General features: G+C 47.4%; 1 protein-coding gene across 4 annotated transcripts in view; it reads right to left on the reverse strand.

Moving 5' to 3' along the window:
- Window positions 1–22,586, reverse strand: part of DNAH17 (dynein axonemal heavy chain 17) — a 279,399-nt gene extending 256,813 nt beyond the window's left edge. For 3 of the 4 annotated variants that reach the window (XM_053296349.1, XM_053296348.1, XM_053296346.1), the window contains exons 1-2: window positions 22,450–22,586; window positions 20,849–21,257 (exon numbers count right to left, since the gene is read on the reverse strand). In XM_053296349.1, the coding sequence (XP_053152324.1) occupies window positions 20,849–21,193 (345 nt within the window). In that variant the 5' untranslated portion in view covers window positions 21,194–21,257; window positions 22,450–22,586. The remainder of the gene's footprint in view (window positions 1–20,848; window positions 21,258–22,449) is intronic. The other variant, XM_053296347.1, reaches the window with a different exon arrangement.
- Between the last annotated feature and the right edge of the window lie 301 nt (window positions 22,587–22,887).

A 22,887-nucleotide genomic window follows, 5' to 3' on the forward strand; every position in this document is an offset into this window, starting at 1 on the left:
TCCCCTGAGGGGAATATCTTGCAGTGCTCCTACATCAAGTCTCCCATTCAGATGCAACCAGGGCAGACCCTGCTTAGCTATGGGGACAGGTCATGCTTGCTACCACAAGACCAGCTCTCCTCTCCTAAATAAAGCTTAAGAACATAGGAAGCTGCCATATACTGAGTCAGACCATTGGTCCATCTAGCTCAGTATAGTCTATACAGACTGGCAGCAGCTTCTCCAAGGTTGCAGGCAGGAATCTCTCACAGCCCTATCTTAGAGATGCCAGGGAGGGAACTTGGAATCTAGATGCTTTTCCCAGAGCGGCTCCATCCCCTGAGGGGAATATCTTGCAGTGCTCACATGTGGTCTCCCATTCATATGCAAGCAGGGCGGACCCTGCTTAGCTAAGGGAACAAATCATGCTTGCTACCACAAGACCAGCTCATTCACATTTCAGCCAAATTTACCGCGAAAAAACTGCAAGCTACTGGGGAACACTCCACGCACAATTTGGGTTTTTCATTACATGCTAGTGCATAGCCCAGTTTATTTTCAGGGTAAAACATCCACTTTTCACATAGTTGGGGGAAGCAAATTTGATCTCACAGTATAGCCTCATAGTAAATCTGTGATTAGAGTTGCTATATTCTGGCTTTCCATATATGGTGCCTAATTTGCATATCATGTAATTTGGCTTGAAAATAATTTTGCATAGGCAAATTAGCAGCTGCACTTTCCAGTTGATTTGTATTTGCTTTGGATATTGACCAATAGTTAGGGAAGATATCTTTGCCTGACTATTTTCCTTGACATATTAAAAGCAGCAATAGAACAACAACAAAAAAAACACAACTTTTAAATTAAGGCTGCAATTCCGTACACACTTATTTGAGAGAAGATCTGATTGAAACCATTGGTGCTTAATTCTAAGTAGGCATATATTGAATGTAAAGTCCGTAAACATTACAATAAACAGCCTGGTAGGCAAGCAGTGATTCACATCAAAAGCAAGCTATCCTCTCAACTGCCTAAAAGAGATCCCCTGCTGATAACAAACAAAGGAACATTCCTCAGGGGGTTACTGTGCTTGTAAAAGTGAAACCCTCCCATCTAGCATCCTGTGCTCTTCCAGAGGTTCAGCAGAATAGCGACTACACATTTTGCTCCATAACTCAATTTCTACAAGGGCTAGAGCTTACCTTTTTTTCCTTTTTTTCCTTTTTTTTTTTTTAAATGAAAGCTGAAATCTGGGCGAATCTGGGTGGACTAAGCAATCTGCTCCTGGAGAGAAAGACTTTCTCTCCCTCTCCTTTCCCCTTAGCATTAGTTACTGAAGGGGGACAGTCTCTTACTTTTGTCATTGAAGGGACAACACCATCAAGATACGGGCCTAAACCCTTTTTCACAATAGGTAACCTGTTCAAACTGGACCCACCTTTAGTCATTGTAGACATTTAGACATGTTTAGGCCCATTAAGGAGTAGGACAAACAGGTTGACTACCTGTAACTGATGATCTGGTAGTGGTTCCAGACATTCGTAACTAGTGGGTTCTGCGCCTGCGCAGACCAGCTTCGGATGGAATTCGTTAGCTCCTCGTGATGCCTGCAGCTGCCAGCTGCACGTGACTGCAGTACCCTCTAGTGGTGGCTGGGCATCCCTCTATTCCGTTTCTTGATGGCCAACTAGACTGGCACCTGCAGGTTTCATTGGCATAGCAGATCGTGTTATAGTAGCTTGCCACCTATGCAGCGGGGATGGACAGGCAGGTTTTATGAATGTACGGAACCACTACTAGATCATCTGTCACAGGTAAGCAACCTGTTTATCTGGATAGTGGTTCCAGACATTCATAACTAATGGGTGAATTACGAGCTAATCAGATGGTGGTGGGTGCTGCAAGTTACTGTAGCACTCTTTTAAGGACTGCCCATCCAAATTCTGCAGCAGCCGCTGTCCACAGATCTACGGCGTAATGTTTGATGAAGGAATGATGAGATACCCAGGTGGCCGCTGTGCAAATGTCACTGAATTTTATGCCCGCTGCACGTGCAGCAGAAGTGGCATAAGCTCTAGTGGAGTGTGCTCATATCAGGGCTGGTGGACTGACCCCTTGTTAATCATACACCAGTTTAATAAGCTCTACCAACCAATAAGAGAGCCTCTGCCAAGTCGGTGAGTGTTCTTTGTGCTTCCCTTTCAGACACACAAACAGATGTTTTGTTTTCCGAATGTGAAAGGTTGTTTTGAAATAGTAGAGCAAGGCCCTACGGACATCCAGTGAATGCATCGCTCGGTCCAGCAGCGAAGATGGATTGTGGAAGAAGGTAGGTAGCACAATTTCCGTGTTTATATGGAAGTCTGTAATAATCTTCAGTTTGAAGTCCGGGTCCAAGCGCATGATGACCCAGTCGGGACAGAACCTAGTGTAGGGCTCATCAATCCGGAGTGCTCTGAGCTCACTAACTCATTTTGCTGTGGTTATTGTCACTAGAAATAGTGTTTTGAGAGTCACGAGCTTCAATGTCGCAGACGCCATTGGTTCAAAAGGCGCTTCTGTCAACAACAAGAGTACCAGGGACAGGCTCTATTTTTCCACCGGTGGTCTCATAGCTGGATAAAGGTTATTAATACCCTTCAGGAAATCTTTACATTGTGAGTGGGTAAAGACCATTTTGCCATCCCACCCATTGTGGTGTGATGATATTGCCACCATATGCAGCTTTACGGAAACATTAGCCAGGCCACTCCTTTTCAGGGTGGTCAGGTATAGGAGTACAGCCTTCAGGCTAGCCTCCTTGGGTTCATAACCCCAAGTGGCAGCATGTGTGCAGAATCTGCACTATTTTGCTCTGTAGTTATGTCTAGTGGATGCCTTCCAGGTGTTAAGGAGGATTCTCCTCAGAAGCCTATCCTCCATGCAGTGAGATTTAGTACTGACAACTTTGGGTGCATTACTCGGCCCGTGGTCCTGTGTTATCAGATCTGTCCATCGAGGGAGTCTTCTGTATCTTCCTTCGGACAGTCTGAGTAGTTGCATGAACCATGGTTGCCTTGGCCACCATGGTGCAACTCCAGTTGCCAGAGTCTGGTCCTGAAGCAGCTTGGCTACCACTCTGGGCAGTAGAGGTTTTGGTGGATAGGCATAGAATACATCCTGGCACCACTGATATTGAAAAGCATCGCCCTTGGATCATGCTTCCAGTCCCATCCTGGAGCAATATTGGTTGCATTTCCTGTTCTCTGCTGTTGCAAATATGTCTAGCTCCAGTTGTCCCCATGATATGAATAGCTGTTTCAGGATTGTCGGGTTTAGCTCCCATTCGTGTTGTTGAAGTATCAGGTCTCTGCTCAGTGAATCTGCCAAGCAGTTCTGGGTTCCCTTGATGTGAATGGCCATTGGATAGATTTGTCGTGGGATGCACCAGTTCCATAACTGTAGGCTGAGGTTGCAAAGAGACCTAGATACTGTTCCGCCTTGCTTGCTTACATAGGCAATGGCCATTGTGTTGTCCATCTGTAGCTGGATGGCCTGATTGGCAACATGTTCCTGAAAGGCTTGCCGGGCCTTGTATGCCGCTAAGAGCTCCAGGAAGTTGATGTGTAGGCAAGTCTCTTTCAGAGTCCAGAAGCCTTGTACTCTGTGTTCTGCCAGATGGGCCCCCCAGCCTCACAAAGAGGCATAGGAAGTCACTGTCAAGGTGGGCAGAGACATCAGGAAGGGTACTCCTCTCAACAGGTGTGCTTTCTTTGTCCACCAGTGTAAGGAGAATAGCACTTTCTCTGGGATCATGACCCATTTGGACTGTGGTTTGGTTCTCGGATGGTAGGCGCGTAGAAACCACAGTTGCAACTTGCACATTCTTAGCTCCGCATAAGGGACTGTCGTGGTGTAGGATGCCATCAGGCCTAGCAGCACTTTTATCCTTCTCACTTTCTGTAGTGGAGCTGCTTGGAATGAGTCGACAAGCACCCTTATGCGCCCGCTTCAGGCGGATAAGCTATCTGTTCTGCCATATCCAGCTATGCGCCGATATACTGCAAGCGCTTTGCCGGTTTTAGGAATGATTTCTTCCAATTGATCTGGATTCCTAACTCATCCAGCAGCATTGTCGTCACTATGTTTATGTGTGCCAGCAATTGTTGTTCCAACCTGGTCCTAAGGAGCCAGACATCCAAATAGGGATAAACCGACAGGCCCTTTGTCCTGAGGTAGGCTACTATCACAGCCATGCATTTTATGAATACCCTTGGAGCAGTGACCAGGCCGAAGGGTAAAATGTTGTATTGATAGATCTCCGATCCCATAGTGAAGCAGAGAAATTTGCAATGACTTTCTTGTATCCCGATATGGAAGTACACATCCTTGAGATCTAACATTGCAATCCAATGCTCTTTGTGGAGAAGCGGAAGGTTGGCCTGCAATGTTATCATTCGGAATTTTTGCACTTCGATGAACTGATTTAGCCAACGTAAAAACAGGTTGCTCACCTGTAACTGATGATCTGGTAGAGATCCGTTGATATCCATTAGAATGGGTTCTTGCGCCTGCGCGGAAGCCTCCCGGTGTCGAGTTTTACAGCTCCTTTCAGGAGCCTGCGCCCCGCCCCACATGACCACGTGGCTATTTAAGGCGGGAGGAAGCGCAGGCTGCTCGGTTCCTTGGAGACCGCCGAAGCAGTTGTAGACTCGTGCAGATTCACTATTACAACCTATGGTGCACTGCAGAGGGGAGGTCCGGGAGGGTCTAATGGATATCAACGGATCTCTACCAGATCATCAGTTACAGGTGAGCAACCTGTTTATCTGGTACGGGATCCGTTGATATGCATTAGAATGGGTGTTTAGTTAGCTCCGGAAGGAGGAGGGAGCAGTGCCTTATTGCAACACCCTTTTGAGAACGCCTCTCCCAAAGTTCGCCTCCGCAGCGGACCGTAGGTCAACAGCATAATGTTTTACAAATGGTTCTTCAGATGACCATGTAGCAGCCTTGCAGATCTCTGTGAAGGGAACTCCAGATAGAAATGCTGCAGAAGTGCCATATGCTCTGGTGGAATGTGCCTTGATAGTCTTTGGAGCCGGCACCCCTTGAATTGAATAAGTGAGGCAGATCGCATCCACTAGCCAGTGCGATAATCGTTGTCTAGACAGTGCTTGGCCCTTAGTAGACCCTTTATATGATATCAGTAGTTTCTTTGACTTCCTGAACGGCTTTGTTCTTGAAAGATAGTAAAGTAGTGCTCTGCGGACATCCAATGAATGTAGAGCCTTCTCCAACGGAGTCGACGGTGCTCTAAAAAAGGTTGGCAGAACTATGTCCTGATTGACATGGAACTCTGAAACTATTTTGGGTTTAAATCTGATGTCCGGATGCAGAAGAACTTTATCCGGGTAAAACCGGGTATAAGGAACATCCATGCGTAGCGCAGTCAGCTTGCTTACCCTCCGGGCAGTTGTGATAGCCACTAAAAAGGACGTCTTCAAGGAGACATGACGAAGTGTGGCCGTGTTCATGGGTTCAAAAGGCGGTTCTGTTAAAGCAAAGAGTACCAAGGATATGCTCCAAGGTTCAATAGGTTTGCGTGTAGGAGGGTAGAGATTGGACAGTCCTTTTAGGAAGTTTTTACATGTCGGGTGGGAGAACAGTGTCTTTCCATCCCACCCAGGGTGTTTTGCCGTAAAGGCCGCTAAGTGTACTCGTATGGACACATTAGAGAGACCTGATTCCTTAAGGTCCGTAAGATACAGTAGGACTTGTCGTATGGATGCCTGCCGTGGTCGGAATCCATGCGTTTCTGCATAAGTCAAAAACCACCTCCACTTGCTACCATAGTTTTTTCTAGTGGATGGTTTTCTAACGTTCAGAAGGATTTTCTTCAGCAGTTTATCCGCCATGCTGTCAGTTGAAGCGTCAGTACTTCTGGGTGCAGTACACGACCGTGTTCCTGGATTAACAGGTCTGGGCGATTTGGCAGTCTTTTGTAAGTATGAGAGCTCAGTTTGAGTAAATGCGGAAAAAACAGGTTGCTTACCTGTAACAGGTGATCTGGTAGTGATCCGTTGAGTCCATAAGTAAATGGGTTCTGCGCCTGCTCAGGCACCTCTCGGGCTGACTAGGTAGCTCCTCGCGACGCCCAACCGCCCACTTGCACGTGCTGCTGCCTGCTATCTATATAGAGCGGTTGGGCGTTTTCCGTTAGTTCTCTGTGCAGACCGCCTCTTCCGTGCAACCTGCCATCAGATGTTACTCCACTCTTCTGCAGCGGGGTTGGTTCTGGGCGGGTCTTATGGACTCAACGGATCACTACCAGATCACCTGTTACAGGTAAGCAACCTGTTTATCTGGATCGTGATCCGTTGAGCCCATAAGTAAATGGGTGAGTAGTAAGCTAGACCCCCATGGTGGTGGGTGCAGAAGGTCGCCCGCTAAGGCAACACCCTCTTCAAGACAGCTCGCCCATACTCCGCCTGGCGCGCCATGCGCAAGTCCACTGCATAGTGTTTAATAAAAGGCTGCTGGGATGACCACGTAGCAGCCAAGCAGATGTCGTCCATCTTAATGCCTGAAAGGTGAGCAGCAGAAGTTGAGTATGCTCTAGTAGAGTGCGCCCGTATAGTTTTGGGCGGTGCCACCCCCTGCAGCTTATATGTCAGCAGGATGAGTTCTACCAACCAGTGTGCTAAACGCTGCCGAGACACTGCCTGCCCCTTAAACTTTCCTTTATAGGCCACAAATAGTTTATTTGTCTTTCTATACTGTCTAGTCACTTTCATATAGAACAATAAGGACCTACGCACATCTAACGCGTGCAGTGCCTTCTCCAGAGCCGTATGTGGGTCCTTAAAAAAAGTTGGCAGGACTATTTCTTGATTTAAATGGAAGTCCGTAACTATCTTTGTTCGGAAACTTGGGTCTAGTCTCATCACAACTTTATGTGGGTAGAATTGGGTATAAGGCTTATCCACTCTCAAAGCCCTCAATTCACCCACCCTTTGGGCCGTTGTTATAGCTATCAGAAAAGCAGTTTTAAGCGTTAACAATCTAAGGCTAGTACAATGTAGTGGTTCAAAAGGTCCCTCCATCAATGCAGATAGAACCAACGATAGACTCCACTGCTCTAAAGGTTTGCGTAGCGGAGGATACAGATTATTTAGTCCTTTCATGAACCGTTTACATTCAGGATGGGTAAACACCGTTTTCCCATCCCAACCAGGAAGTTTTGAGGACAGTGCCGCCAGATGCACCTTCAGCGAAACGTTTGCAAGGCCTTTTACCTTCAGACTTGTCAGATAAAGCAAAACCTGACGCACTGATGCACGGCGTGCAACAAACTTATTTGCCCTTGCAAACATTACAAATCTTTTCCATTTACAGAAGTAGCTGCGTCTCGTTGATTTCCGCCTACTGTTTAACAGGATGGATTTTAAGAGGTTATCCTCCATGCTGTCAGCCTTAGTGTCTGGATTTCTGGGTGCAGTATCATGCCTCCCGATCTCTGGAGAAGATCTGGCACTGGTGGAAGACGGAAATGGTTCCCTCTGCATATGCGGAGCAGCAGAGCAAACCAAGCCTGACGTGGCCACCAAGGGGCTATTAGAATGCAGTTTGACCTGTCCCTCAAGATCTGTGCTAACACCCGATTGAGGAGTGGCATTGATGGAAACAGGTAAAGTAGCCCCTTGCTCCAATTGTACTGAAATGCGTCTCCTAGAGACCCTACACCCACTCCCGCACGAGAGCAGTATCTCCTGCATTTCCTGTTCTCCTCCGTGGCAAACACATCCACAGATGGTGTCCCCCAGCGGTCGAAAACTTGTCTGACACACTCCTGTCTGATTTCCCACTCGTGTCTCTGGCTGGTTTGAGTGCTTCGACTCAAAGCATCCGCTAGTTGGTTGTCTATGCCTCGAATGTGTATCGCCATCGGGTAAATGGCATGCATGATGCACCATTCCCACAATTTTCTCGACAAGGTGCAAAGCGTCGGTGAAACCGTCCCTCCTTGTTTGTTCAGGTAGGCTATAGCTGTAGTGTTGTCCAGGTGGACCTGCACAACAGAGCCTCGTAGTTGAGGTTCGAAGGCCTTTAGAGCCAAAAACACAGCCAACAGTTCCAGGTAGTTGATGTGCCTCTGGGCTTGTTGAGGTGTCCACTGTCCCTGAATGCAATCGGGGCCGCAGTGCGCTCCCCACCCCAGCAGCGAAGCATCGGTCGTGACCCATGCTGTTGGAAGCAGAGGACGGAAAGGTACCCCCCCTAAGAGGTTTCCCTCGACTAACCACCATTGTAGGGAAACTAGTACCTTCCTGGAAAGGTGCAGTAGCATGTTCTAGCTGTCTATATTGGGTCGGAAATGGTCCAGGTAGCAACGCTGCAGGGGCCTCAACCGAAGCCTTGTGTAACGAACAGTTGTGTTGCACGAGGCCATCAAGCCTAAAAGTCTCTGTACCTTTCTTGCTCTTTGAACGGGATTGGCCAGGAATTGTTCCACCAGAGACTTTATCTGAATGTATCTGTCGCGTGGTAGGAATGCTCGACGTTGCTCCAAGTCCAGAACAGCACCTATGAAGCTCAGCTGCTTCCTGGGAATTAAATTTGTCTTTTTCCAATTTACGTTGAGACCTAAGTCCTGGAGAAGTTCGAGCATCACTTGTATCTGTGTCTCCAGTAGTTTCCTGTCTTTGCCCACCAGGAGCCAATCGTCTAGATATGGATAGATCACCAGGCCCTGAGTTCGAAGGTGCGCAATTATTACTGCTACTACTTTGGTGAAAACTCTCGGAGCAGTTGACAATCCGAAAGGTAGAACCGTGTACTGATATACTACTTCCCCCACAGTAAATCGAAGGTACTTTCTGTGGTTTTCCTGGATGCCCACATGGAAATATGCGTCCTTCAAATCTAACGTTGCCGCCCACTCCTCCTGATCTAGGAAGGGTAGAATCTCCTGCAACGTTGTCATCCTGAACTTTCGGGCCCAGACAAAGTTGTTCAGTCCCCTCAAGTCCATGATCGCCCGGATTCCGCCATCCCTCTTGGGAATTTGAAAGTAGCGGGAGTAGAACCCGGACAACCTTCTCGCCCACTGCACTGGAACAATTGCACCTTTGTCCAACAATACCTGTATCTCCTCCTCGAGTACTGAGGTCGACCTTGTGAAACGTAGGCCAGAGAACGGTGGAAGAGTGATGAACTCTATCGCATAACCCGTCTCCACAATCCTCAACACCCACTGGTCTGATGTTATGTTGTGCCATGCTAAAGCATGGCTTGCCAGTCTGATGGTTGAGTTGGCAACTACAGGGCCGATGACATTGGTCCTGGCAATTGGTATTAAATGCAGTGGGCTGGCACAGCAATCAAAAGGACTGCTTCGCACCCTCCTTGTTATTCCTAGAGCTTTGATTTTTGTTTTTGTTGGCGTTGTTGTTTCCAAAACCCCTAGGCCGCTGATAGGGCCTATTTTGTCTTCTGAAATCCCTCTTGTCTTGGAATCAATATGACCTTTGCTTATTGTAGCTGAATGTATGAGGGCCAGCTGCCGTGGTTGGTACCATAAAGGTCTTGGCCGTAAACCTTGACTTTTTTAATGTCTCCATGGTCGCATCTGTGCTTTCATGGAAGAGTCCCTTCCCATCAAAGGCCAGATTTTCTACTCTGTCCTTCATATCCAGCTGGAGAGAAGTTGCGCGCAGCCAAGCATGACGCCTCATTGTGACAGCAGTCACCATGGCCCTTGACTCTGTCTCCGCCAAATGTTTAAACGTACTTAGCTGTTGCTTTGTCACAGATGTTATTTTCTCAAATACTTCATGGAGCTTTATTTGCAGCTGCTCTGGAGACATTGAAGTAGAATCATGAAGTAAGTTGTCCCACATCAGATGGGTGTACCGAGCCATACAGGCTGCATAATTAGCAATCCTGATAGCCAGGCTCGATGTGGCATATATTCTTCTCCCTAAAACATCTATTTTTCTCCCTTCCTTGTCTGCTGGCGTTGTATGGCGGCAGCTGCCCTTTGATGTTGATGCACAATCCACCACCATAGAGTTTGGGTCCGGATGGTGTATCAGGTATTTCTCCTCTCCTTCATGGACCCTATATAAGTTCTCGATACGTTTAGACGTAGGATTTGCTGTCTGGACACTGTCCCAAGCTGTCTTAGCTGCCTTTGCGATGGCAGGGATTATTGGTAGGGAGACTGGGTGAGACGACTTGGATTGGAACATCATGTTGTACACCAGGTCAGTAGACTCTGTTTCGGGGAGTTGCAGGTCCAAACCCAATGCTTCAGCCATTTCTCTAATCAGGGAATGGTACGCCTTGAGTTCCTCTGTAGGGGATCTTGAAAGACGTGGTGGGACCTCAGAAGGAGGCTCCACTTGTCGACTGCCTTGATCAGAATCTGAGTATTCTGATTCCAAGTCCTGGTGTGTTGAAGCAGGAGACGAACCCCTGGACGATGGGCTTGGCGGGGGTGGGGTGCTTTTCCTTTTGCGTTTTCCAGCAGGTTTCTCTTGCAAAGGTAGCGTAGCCTGGGGTTGTGTTTCTAAAGATGCAGCTGCTCTCTCTATAGGCTGTTGCGGCTGCATAGCCTTCCATCTCAGGTAGTCTGCATAATCGTGTGGCAAGGAATGTCTAAAACCACAAGTGTGTGCGGGCTGCGTGGCAGGGTTGCGTATGCTCCCATCAGCTATACCCGCCAATGGCTGCACCACCGCCAGTGGTGATTGGAGTAAGCTCTCAGCTGCTGCCCTAGGAGAAAGAGATGGGGTCTTAGGTGGCAGGAGCCCTTCATTCTCTTCCTCTCCATCATCCTCTCTATCCAACCCCCCACTCAGGAAACCATGAAAAGTGGATTCCGCTGGGGTATTTGGGCCAGACTCCATCAAACTTCTAAGGGCAGAAGTCGCACTACGGTCTGAACGCTGGCCACTCAATTGCTGCGGTGTTGATGGCGATTGTTGTGGGGTACGAGCAGGTGACAGGGAACGGTGTCTTTGAAACTGAGAATGCTCTCTCGGTATCGAGGTAAGTTTCGATGTCGAGGATTCATGGCTCTTTGCTGCTTTCGACGTCGAGGACTTCGATTTCGACGACTTCGATGTCGAGGACTTCGATGCCGACATTGATGCCGAGGACTTCGATGTCGAGGGATCTATTACCCGCTCTCTGCTCGATGTCGAGGGCTTCGGCACCGATGATCTCGATGTCGAAGGAGGGGTCGATGCTGACAGACCTCTCCTGCTCCCCTCTGCTGGGCTAGATGTACGCGGTTCAGCACTCCACTCAATTTCCGAGCCCTGCGCCGATGAAGGCGATGGGGTCGTATGTTTGCGATTCTCTCCAGCCACAGTCTCTGGCGCGTCTTGCCGGCACCTCTTCTCACGGCGGCTTTGGTCACTAGAGGAGACCTCCAATGGCCTCTTAAAAGCAGGATCAGTGGACACAGTTTTAGACTGCATAGAAGCAGCTCCGTGTCCCTCCGCACCTAATGCAGCTTTCGATGTCGAAGGCGCTTCTGGGCGAGGGGTAGAAGGGCGCAGCGCGTCCTCATATAACGCCGCCCTCAGACGCAGTGCCCGGTTCGTCCTGGTTTGTTTAGAGAAGGCACAACAGATCTTACAGGCAGCCGTATTGTGTTCTTCTCCCAGGCATATGAGGCAGAGGTCGTGGTGATCAGTGGAGGGTAATTTAGCCCTACACTTCTCGCAACGCTTAAAGGTAGTCTTCGTTTCCATTTTCCGTTTCCAGTCCAGTTCATACACAAAATATCCGTCCAATCTTTCGTCAAAGTTATACCGCTAAGAAGTTATCACGTCCAAAGTACAGTCCAGAGTCAAAATTACCAGAAAAAACAGTCCTAAAGTATGCCTAAGCACTAGTAAACACAATAGTTTCTGCTACCGAGGAGCCCAAACGAGGTCTGAACGCTGTGGCGGTCAAACAGAAACTAACGGAAAACGCCCAACCGCTCTATATAGATAGCAGGCAGCAGCACGTGCAAGTGGGCGGTTGGGCGTCGCGAGGAGCTACCTAGTCGGCCCGAGAGGTGCCTGCGCAGGCGCAGAACCCATTTACTTATGGGCTCAACGGATCACGATCCAGATCCATGGCTGGCGCAGCCACCATGGGGCAATCAGGATGCAGCTCACAGGGGTATACAGGAGATGGGCTATGATTCTGCTCAATAGTGGTAACGGTGGGAACATGTAGCACCTTTCCATCGACCAGTCTATCTGGAACGCATCTCCCAGTGAGTTCGGGTCGTGTCCTGCCCTGGAGCAGAACCGTCTGCACTTCGCATTCTCTGAAGTGGCAAATAGGTCTATTTCCGGCTGACCCCATTGGCCGAAGATCTGATGAAGATACTGGTCGTTCAGCTCCCACTCGTGACGTTGCTTGGTGAACGAGCGGCTGAGGTCGTCTGCTAACACATTGTCTGAGCCCTTTATATGAATTGCAACTGCCGTTATGCTGTTCCTGATGCACCAGTGCCAGATCTGGATGCTGAGAGCACAGAGAGATCTGGAGACTGTTCCTCCCTGCCTGTTGAGTTAGGCTATAGCTGTGGTATTGTCCAATTGTAACTGGACTACCCTGCCACGTAGCATGGGAAGAAAAGCCTTCATGGCTTGGAACACAGCTAGCAGCTCCAAGAAGTTTATGTGCAGGAGACTCTGGCTCCGGGTCCAAAGGCCCTGTGTCGTAGTGGCATTGCAGTGACCTCCCCATCCGCGGAGAGAGGCATCGGTTGTGACCCATACGGATGGAAGCTGGACGTGGAACGGGACTCCCCTGAGCAGATTTGATTGCTGGGTCCACCAGGAGAGAGATCTTAGAATTGGTAGCGGAATTGTCAGTAGTTTCCTGGGGCTGTCTCTGAGTAGATTGGAGGAGGACAGGAACCACAATTGCAGTTTCCTCATTTTGAGGCGCGTATATCGTACAGTTGTCCTGCAAGATGCCATCAGGCCCAACAGACGTTGCACATGCCATGCTGTCTGTCGTGGCGTGGACTGAAAAGTCCCGACCAGGGACGCTATGGTTTGAAACCGGTCCTCCAGTAGAAACGCCCTCCCCAATGTAGCATTGAGCTGAGCTCCAATGTAAGATATGGATTTTGCTGGAGTTAGTTTCGACTTTTTCCAGTTTACTTGTATGCCCAAGTCCTGGAGTAGCTCCAGCATGTATGTTATCTGTGACAGCAATTCTTCTCTGCTCGCTGAGGATAGAAGCCAATCGTCCAGATATGGATACAGCTTCAGACCTCTTGTCCTGAGATGGGCGACTACCACCGCCATACACTCCGTGAAGACACAGGGGGCCGTGCAAAGGCCGAACGGTAGCACCCTGTACTGGTACAGTGAGGTCCCCACTGTAAACCATAGATACTTTTGATCTCCCAATGTGAAAATAGGCATCCTTCAAATCCAACGTCACAAACCACTTTTCCAGATGTAGAAGAGGTAGGATGTCCTGTAACGTCGTCATTCGATACTTTTTTACTTGAATGAACTTGTTCAGATGTCACAAGTCCATGATGGGCCGAATCCCTCCGTCTTTCTTTGGAATTTGAAAATACCGGGAGTAGAATCCTTCCCGGTGGTGTGCCCATCATACTGGTACTACTGCTTTCTTGAGTAGGAGTTCCTCCAACTCCTGTAGAAGAGCAGGTGTTGCGCGTGTGAAGCGAATTCTCCTGAATTTTGGTCTGGTCTTGAACTCTATTGCATAACCTGATTGAATAATCTTTAAGACCCAACGATCTGATGTTATGTTGCGCCATGCATTTGCACGACTTGCCAGCCTGATGGAATTGGCGGCTAGTGGGTCCGGTTCTGGGATGTTGTAGACTAGACTCCATTGCTCGTTGATGTTCTGGGAGCAGGAGAATAGGGAAATACCATTTGTGGATGATGGGCTGTCCTGAACTTCAAAGACGCTGCTTGTTTCCGTCCGATTGTTTGTTACGTTGGTTGGACGCAAATTTTCCTTTTTGTTGGGTTGACCGTTTAGAAAACTGATGGTAAGTTTTCCGGAAGTCTCTACGGTCCTGTTGTCTATATGATGAACCCCGCCTATATGAGGCACGTTGTCTATTGCCATAAGACGTAGCCGGGGAAACTGTCGAAGTGAAGGTTTTAGCAGTAAATTTTGATTTCTTCATCTTCTCCATGGTGGCGTCTGTTTCCTCAGAGAAGAGACCTTTGCCGTCAAAAGGCAGACCCTCAATTTTGTCCTTCATGTCCTGTTGCAGGCTTGCCGATCTCAGCCAGGCGTGTCGACGCAAGGTGATGGCTGTCGTGATGGAGCGGGATTCAGACTCCGCCAGGTGCTTTGCAGTACTTAGCTGCTGACAGGTAAGGTCCCCCGCCCTTTGTAATGTTTTTCGGAACTTTTGTTTTATTTCTTCTAATGGCATGGAATCTAGATTCTTTTCTAGATCTTCCCAAATACAGTAACTGTACTTAGACATACAAGCTAGGTAGTTAGCTACTTTCACTGATAAACATGAGGTGGAATACAATTTTCTTCCCATCACATCTAACTTCCTGCCTTCTTTATCTGCAGGTGTAGTATGACGTCGAGTAGATTTGGAGGACGTGGCACAATCGATGACCAACGAATTAGGGACTGGGTGTTTAAAGAGGTAGGTATTATCCCTCTCCTGAACCCGGTAGAGTCCTTTCAGTCTTTTAGACGTTGGGGTGGAGGTGTGAGGGACTTCCCAGGCGCACTGCGCAGTGTTTGAAATTATTGGTAGTAGGGGAAGCGTTACCGGTTCAGCCAATTGCGATCTTCGCATGAAATTGGAGACAGGATCGTCTATTGTCTTCAATTGTGAACTAAGGTCCAATCCTAGTGCACTCGCCATACGCTTAACATGGGAGTGGTAGGCTTTTAATTCCTCTGTTGGAGACACATGGGATGGCGTAGCCACATCTGGAGATGGGTCCGCTTCAATAGTTTCCCCATCGGATTCGAAGTCTGATGACCCATGGTGACTTTCACCAGAATCTGGGTCTGAAATAGAATGGTGAGATGGTATTTGAGGTGACACGTCCCTCCGAGGGTGAGTGGTCGGAACAGGGTCAGTTTGTGCATCCGCATCAAGAAAATTTCGAACCTCTGTTTGGGCTTGTACCAAGGCGGTGTAAGCTTTTGTCTGTGTCCCCACATTAGTAAAGGTCCTATTGAGAAGTGGAGCAGCTGCCATGGCAGACCGCCATGTCCGGTGCTCTTGGAAGTCATAACCCGCTCCAGGAGAAACAGTCCCTGGCAAGGCAGATTCTGTTGAGGGTGACACTTGATGGCTGAATCCACAAGTGTGCCATGGAGTCGGTGAGGCAAGTCGTTCAGCTGTTAGCACCCTGGTCCTGGCGTTGAAGGCCGTATCTTCAGTTCTGGGGAAGCTTTGATAAGTAGCGGGGGTGGTAGCAGTAGAGTCCAGCATTTTAATCAAGGGATCTAATTGTGGGGCCTCAACCTCCACAGTCTCTAACAAAGTAAAAGTCATGGGTGCCCGAAACCGTGGAGTCACAGTTGTGACATTCACAGGGGTATTCAGCGCTGAAGCTTGAATTTCCTCCCTCGATATCGACGGCGAACGAATCAGTGTTGGCGCCGGTAGCAGTTCCCTGGCAGTCGGTATCGAGGCACTTGTAGTTTGTTTAGACAGCTGAGCGAGTTCCACCATTGGCATCGAGACGTTTCGTGTCTGTGTCGATGTCGAGGAACAATGGGTAGTGGCAATTTCCACTGCTTCCGTTGGAACTACAGTTTTCGGCATCAAAGGTTGTGTCGACGTCGGGGTAGCAGCAGGTCTCGATGTCGACCGGGGCTCAGTAGTTGTCGGCATGGAAGGTGGCGTCGATGTCGAGCCAGCAGCAGGTCTTGATGTCGACAGAGGTTCAGCTGGAGACTTCAATGTCGAAGTCGATTCTGTCGGTGGCGAAGGTTGTGGTGTAGATTTTCTCGGTACCGTAGTCATCGATTCCGAGACGAACACAACCTCTTGCGCGGCGCTCGGCGAGGGTGTCGATTCCGACAAAGCTCGGTGCCGTGACTTTTTGGCGGGAGCAGTTGCAGATGCCATTTTCTCTGCCGGCCTCTTCGAGGACTTAGGGGATTTTTTGGACTGGAGCTTCGAAGTTTTAGACTGGGCCGGACCCAGGTCCTTCGAGCTATGCGGCTGAGGAGATTTTGAAGAGGGCCCCGATAGGACATCATCATATAAAGCGGCCCTTAAACGCAGTTCGCGATTTCTCCTAGTTTGTTTTGAGAACGATAGGCAGATTTTACACGCCGCAGTCTTGTGGGCTTCGCCAAGGCACAATAGACATAAATTGTGACGATCCTGCGAGGGCAATTTAGCTTTGCACTCTGTGCAGCGTTTAAAATTGCGTTTCCCCACAGGAGACTCCATGGTACTCACAAGCCGAAGTCAAAAGCCAGAGAATCAGTCCGATCTTTCGCCAAACAGTGGAACAAGAAGGTCAAGGTAATTTCAATCCGGGTCAATACGATAGTTGCAGTCAATAGAATAGTCAAACAATCCAAATATCAAAAGCCAGTGAATCAAAAATGAGAATTTTTCCAAGGATCTAGCGCAAAGGAGCCGTAGAAACCAAGTGATTTCCACGGCGGTCGCAAAGGAACTGAGCAGCCTGCGCTTCCTCCCGCCTTAAATAGCCACGTGGTCACGTGGGGCGGGGTGCAAGCTCCTGAAAGGAGCTGTAAAACTCGACACCGAGAGGCTTCCGCGCAGGCGCAGAACCCATTCTAATGCATATCAACGGATCCCGTACCAGATGTCCATTATTGATCGTATACCCCCATCCCGCTTGGAGATCTGGAAATACCAGGAATAAAATCCCATCTGGCTGTGAACCCACTGTACTGGTGATATGGCTTCTTTTAATAACAGCTTTTGCACCTCCTCCCTTAATATTGGTGTTTCAGGAGTGAATTTCACACCTGTGAAAGGCGGGAGCTCCTTGAACTCCATCGCATAACCCGTCGTGATTATGCATAAGACCCACTGGTCTGATGTTATATGGCCATGTTTGGGCATGACTTGCCAGTTTGATGGTTATTCTGGTTGGCGTCAAAGAGATGGTTTCCCTCGCACAGGTGTTTATTGGTTTCTTGTTTCTGCTGGTTTTGTTCAGATAGAGAAGCGCATTCCAGTTTGCAGGTGGGCTCTGACCCAGATCAAAGTTGCTGCTTAGATTGTTGTTTCAGTTTGTTACATCCAGATTGCCCTGTCTTGCTCCTGGGGTAGTATGGTTTTTTATTATTATAGCGCTGGTATGGCCACCTGTACTCCCTGTGGTCAGTTTGGTGGTAAAAGCTTTGCCTCCTTTGATACTGCTGATAAGGTTGGTATCTAGTGTTGGAGTACTTTGGATTTGTAAAAGAGCGCATGGTTATCTTAGATTTTTTTCATTGCTCCATGGTTTAATCAGTTTTGTCAGAAAAAAGTCCCTTGCCTTCGAAGGGCAGTGTTTCGATCCGGTCTTTCATGTCTTGTTGTAGACCTGTCGCTCTTAACCATGCATGTCTCCTCAAAATTATGGAGGCGGTCAGAGTGCGGGATTCAGACTCTGACAAATGCTTGGTATTCATCAGCTGCCGACGAGTCGCCACTGTCGTCCGTGCAAATGTAGCTTCAAATTTCTTAATGAACTCCGTTGGTTCTAATGATGCTCATTGATCATATAGATTTTCCCATAGTGAATGGGTAAACTTTGCCTGGAAGGCTATGTAATTGGGAATTTTTATTGAAAGGCATGCCATTGAGTAAGTGCTTCTGCCTAGTAGCCAGCGTGGTGTGGTGGTTAGAGTGCTGGACTAGGACCAGAAGAGACAGAGTTCGTGGCTGTCAGTGGAGAAGAGCTTCCCGCAGCAATCGTGGCACCTTTTTAAAGTGGTTTTCTTCCTGCTCTTTTCCTTTCCTTTACTCATGAGAAGCTAAGGGTTGGCAGCTTATTTAGCTCTCTCATTTAAATAGGTTTGTGGTTTTTTTTATAAGTCTGTGAGGGAAATCGAAAGTAGGATAGTCGTTCGCTCCGAGGTCTGAAGAAGAGTCCAAAATGTTTCCAAATCTGAGGGATAATCCAAAGAGTAGTCTTAGTCCGTGCCAGTAGTCTTTTTGAATAAGCTTGTAGTATTTATTTAGTTCTCCGAGGAGCAAACTGTTTCCAAGGTCCGATCACTATGGCGGTCAGCAAGAAACTGAATAGAGGGATGCCCAACCGCCACTAGAGGATACTGCAGTCAAGTGCAGCTGGTGGTTGCAGGTGTTGCGAGCAGCTAACGAATTCCATCTGAAGCTGGTCTGCACAGGTGCAGAACCTACTAGTTATGACTGTCTGGAACCACTATCCAGATCCTCCAGTTTAGAGGGAAAACCTCCCAACTGGCCCAAAACCCGCGTAACATCAGAGATCTGCCAGACCTTCTCATTGGATCCAAGAGTTGTCTATTCTGAGAGAGGAGGCCAGTCTTTTTCCTCCGTAATGGATATAAAAATAGAGGGCAAAGGTTTGGCCACAGTTCACCATTTTTCATCTGCTAATGGGTGTTCCAGGGGAGAAGCTGTAGAGATTAATGCTCTCTCAGCCAAGGACCTGCCTACTGCTAGACTAAGGTAAAACTCAGTGCTAGTTAGTTAATTAATTTTTTTATATTTTCTGTTGGATTCTGTGTGCCTTTCTTTACTTCCTGTTTCCCCTATGTCCCCCAGTTCCTTATTCTGGGTGCAACCCTTGTTTCTTAATAAATTTCATATACTTAGAAGTGACTTCAGTCTGATTTAAAAGGTTCTGGAAGGTTACTTGCAAAATTCTTTCCCCATGTGCCTCGTAAGGGCATGTGCTACTGTTGAGTTTTTTCCAGAAAAATATATTGTTGTCTAGAGCTGGGTTGTGTGGACTCTGGCTGTCCTGTGCCTGTACGTCCCAAGCTAGACAGTTCTAGTTTGTTGAAGCCATGTCTAAGTCTGGTCAGTGGCTTTAGATTAGTCTTCAACTGGTGGCAGCCTACCTCAAAGGCATGGTGTGCTCCTAGATTGGGATCAGAGCAATCTCTCTACTGAGGGTAAAGTTATCCCCGTCTTGTCACCAGAACTTTAACTCCATGTCTGCAGACAATATTAATTAGCAGTGCTCTCTTACCTATGTACTTCTGCTGTAGCTGCGGCAGAGAAAGAAATCTACCCTCTTGAGCTCTCTAACACAAAATAGATTAGGCTTAGGGATAGTGATTTGCTCAAAGCTACCTAGTAAGTGTTGCAACTGCTCAGGGATTTGGATTCCTACTTCCAACCTCACATTGTACCCACTGTGACAAATCGGCTTTGCACAACATGGCAAAAGGATGAATCCCCCTCTCATGTATTTTCACACTTTTACAGGAATCCCACTTTTCCTGCACTAGAAAAGGATGACTCCCATTTTCATGCCATATTGAGAGCCCTGTTACAGTCAAAACAGGGGCTGGATTAATCATATGCCTCTGCCACATGTTCTTGTTTGCCAAGCCAAAACTGTTTCTTTGACATCAGCCTCTGAAGAGGGAAACATTGAGGTTAGTCACACAATCAAAAACTGTGTTGTACCTGAGTCTGGGAACTGTGTGTGCTCCCAGTTTTCGGTTGTATGCAAGCACAGTAGGAGGGAAACTTGGGTAGCTATTCACACACACATGCAAAACTGGGCTAAGGAAGCCCAGCCCGATTTTGCATGCATGTGTGAACCGCTGGGATCGGGCCCAATCCCAGCAGCAACACGGAAGCAAACCTGCCTGTGAGGCCATCCCTCAAAACGAGTACTCTCCTAACCTTATTTATTTATTAAATAAATAATAATATTTTATTTATTTATTATCAATAATAAATAAATATTATTTATTTATAAATAATATTTATAAATCTCATCTTATTTATTTATTATTTATCTGTCTAAACCGCCCTGAGCCATTTTTGGAAGGGCAGTATAGAAATTGAATTATTATTATTATTATTATTATTATTATTATTATTATTAATAATAATAATAATAATAATAATAATAATAATAATAATAACCGTGTGTTGGCAATCATGTGTCAGTCGCACCTGGCACACTCGGGGGGGGGAGAGGGGGATCCCAATAATGCACCACACACTCATGTGGTGCATTATTGGAGTTCGGGGGGGGGGGTGATGTGTGGAGTTCGGGGGGGGTGACGTGTGGCACTTCCCTGCACCCTGACTCCCAGAGCTACCAGCAGGAGCCAATGATTGTCTGGGCAGGCGATCTGCCCCCCTCCAAGGAGGGACAGCTGCTAATCCGTGGGGAGGGTGAGTGTAACCCACTCTCCCCACAGACTGCCTCAGAGCCCTTCTCACTGAACGTAGCTTATCCTCTTACCTTGCTTCTACACAATGACTTCTACCCCGGTTTTTGTGTGCATCGACCTTTTGCACCGACTATCCTAATGACCACTAGGGGCATTGGGAGTAGAGATAGTGAGGGTCTCCTTATCTGTCCCTGCAAGCCTCTACTCTATGACCCCTGCCTTGACTCCTCAGGTCCTTCCTGTAGTGAGTTAGTCCTTCTCCTTTCCTCTTAGAGAGCAGATGGAAACATCTCTCTCTCCTTACCTATTTATTATGTAGCTGATAGATAGGACTAGGTCTTCCTTATCTATCAGCTACATAATGAACAGGTAGGGAGCCAATAGTTTTCCTCTTACCTTGCTTCCACACAACTGAAAACTGAAAGCACTCACAGCTCCCAAACCCGGTTAGAACGCAGTTTTTGATTATGTGAATGGCCTCTTTATGTAGAGAATGGGCCCTGGAAATGAAGCTCACCTCTTCTACAACAGCCATCATCTGCTCTACAGGAGAAGGGCTGAGATCTCCTACTAGGAGTACATCCAGAAAGTTATCCTTGGTGATGTTATCACGTTTCTTCCTCACAAAATAAACTGCTTTATTCTTCAGTGTTGATGGGAAGCCAATGCAAGGAACTAGCTGCCCAGTAGGGTTGAGGGTGATCACCAGTGCTAGCAGATCTTGTTTCTCATAGAACTCGTTGAGCATGGCATGGACATCCTCACTTGTTGCAAACTTGGACCATTTGTCAGGCTTAACATGGAGAGAGAGTGTGCAATAATTCTCTATAAAGTCCAGGCGCTTATCAGCCAAGCTTGCCATCTTGATTCCTCAGTAACTTATTACTCTGAGGACAAAACTGAGTCTTCTTTCCTGATTGTTCTTCCTGCATTGGAAAGAGAACACCCTTGTTTCAGAATAGCAGTCCAAGCTATTTGGGAACCATGCTATGTTTTCTGCTGTCCCCATACATTACATATCTGTCAGTGAACTTCATTGCAGCAGAATGAGGTTTAGTTTGGGCCTGGGATACCTGAGGGACCGCCTGCTCCCAAGGGTTGATGCCCGCTTGACAGGGTCATCTGAGGGAGCTCTGCTCCGGGTGCCGACAATGAGGGAGGCTCGGTTGTCGTGCACTCAGGACAGGGCCTTCTCTCTTGCTGCCCCCAGACTCTGGAATGCTCTCCCAGTGGCTATTCGCTCCTCGGTCTCCATCACAGCTTTTAGAGAGCATGTTAAATCATGGCTTTTTACCCAGACTTTTATTTGATTGTCTCTGCTGCTGTTCTTTGTACTCTGTATTGCTTTTATGCTTTTATTTTAAATTTTTGATCAGATTTGTTTTATATTTTTAGCTTAATATTTTAATTGTGTCTTTTTTACAATCTTGTCTTTAAATTTTGCTGTAAACCGCCTAGGATTGTTTTTAATAAAAGGCGGTATATAAATCTAACAATCAATCAATCAATCAATCAATCAATAAAATTTACCACCCCCTTCAGGGCAAATGTAAAGCTTATGCAGATATATCTGGATAAAATCAATGCACAGAGGGGAAACAGTTGGATTATACCTGCTGGCTCCATCCCCCAACCTCCATACATGGATTCAAACTTCCATAAAGGTGTTTGCATATGCATGCTCTGCACATGCAATTTTTACTCTGCAAAAATGCAGGGAAGACATTGTTCAGAAAGAGCTAATACGTGTATCTGTAAAGGTCTCTGGGCAGAGGTTTGAATCAATGTGTGAGGTCATGGGGAATAAAGTCAGTGGGTGCAATCCCATTCTACCTCCATCAATGTATTGATTATATACAGTTATGTCATTTACTGTGGGCTGACCATAGGAAATGGCAGCAAGACAGTTGGAGAACAGATGCTTCCTGGTTTTTTACTGTTGTAATTTCCTCCTTTATCTTATGTCCTTATGACAGGGGTTCTCAAACCTGGGTTCCCAGATGTGACTGGGCTTCAATTCCTGGGGTCTTAGGACGAAGGGTGCTATAGTAATACCAATAAATAAATAAAACTCCCATAAACCCCCGCAACCAGAATGGCCTGATTTTGATAGATTACCCTTTTAGCTCAAGAAGAATACACACAAAAGTAGTCTCACACTTCAGGGTAAACACAATTAAGGATACCACAATCTTTCCCTTTGACCAAAGTGTCAGAGACACATTTGGAAGCATCTAGCAGAAGGCTCTCCAACTGCCAAAGCACAGAGGCTCCAACCAGGTTCTTGTGACATCACCTATCAACTGTCACTCTCTACTAGAACCTTCTATGTACACTCTTCAAAATCTGTTAAACAGAAAGTGATGTGGCTTCTTGTGTAGCTGCCTTTGTATGTTATTATCACCACATAGTTGAGAACTGAAGATCAAAGCCCACTGGGTTTCAGTAGGACACAATATAGTTAAATGTCGCATTTATTTTGTGGCAAAGGAGCAGCGAACTGGTCCTATCCACCCCCAGCATAGTACCTCCAGTGACTGTTGCTGGTGTCTAACT

This window comes from Hemicordylus capensis, chromosome 2 (assembly GCF_027244095.1).
Source record: "Hemicordylus capensis ecotype Gifberg chromosome 2, rHemCap1.1.pri, whole genome shotgun sequence".
Classification (NCBI taxonomy): domain Eukaryota; kingdom Metazoa; phylum Chordata; class Lepidosauria; order Squamata; family Cordylidae; genus Hemicordylus; species Hemicordylus capensis.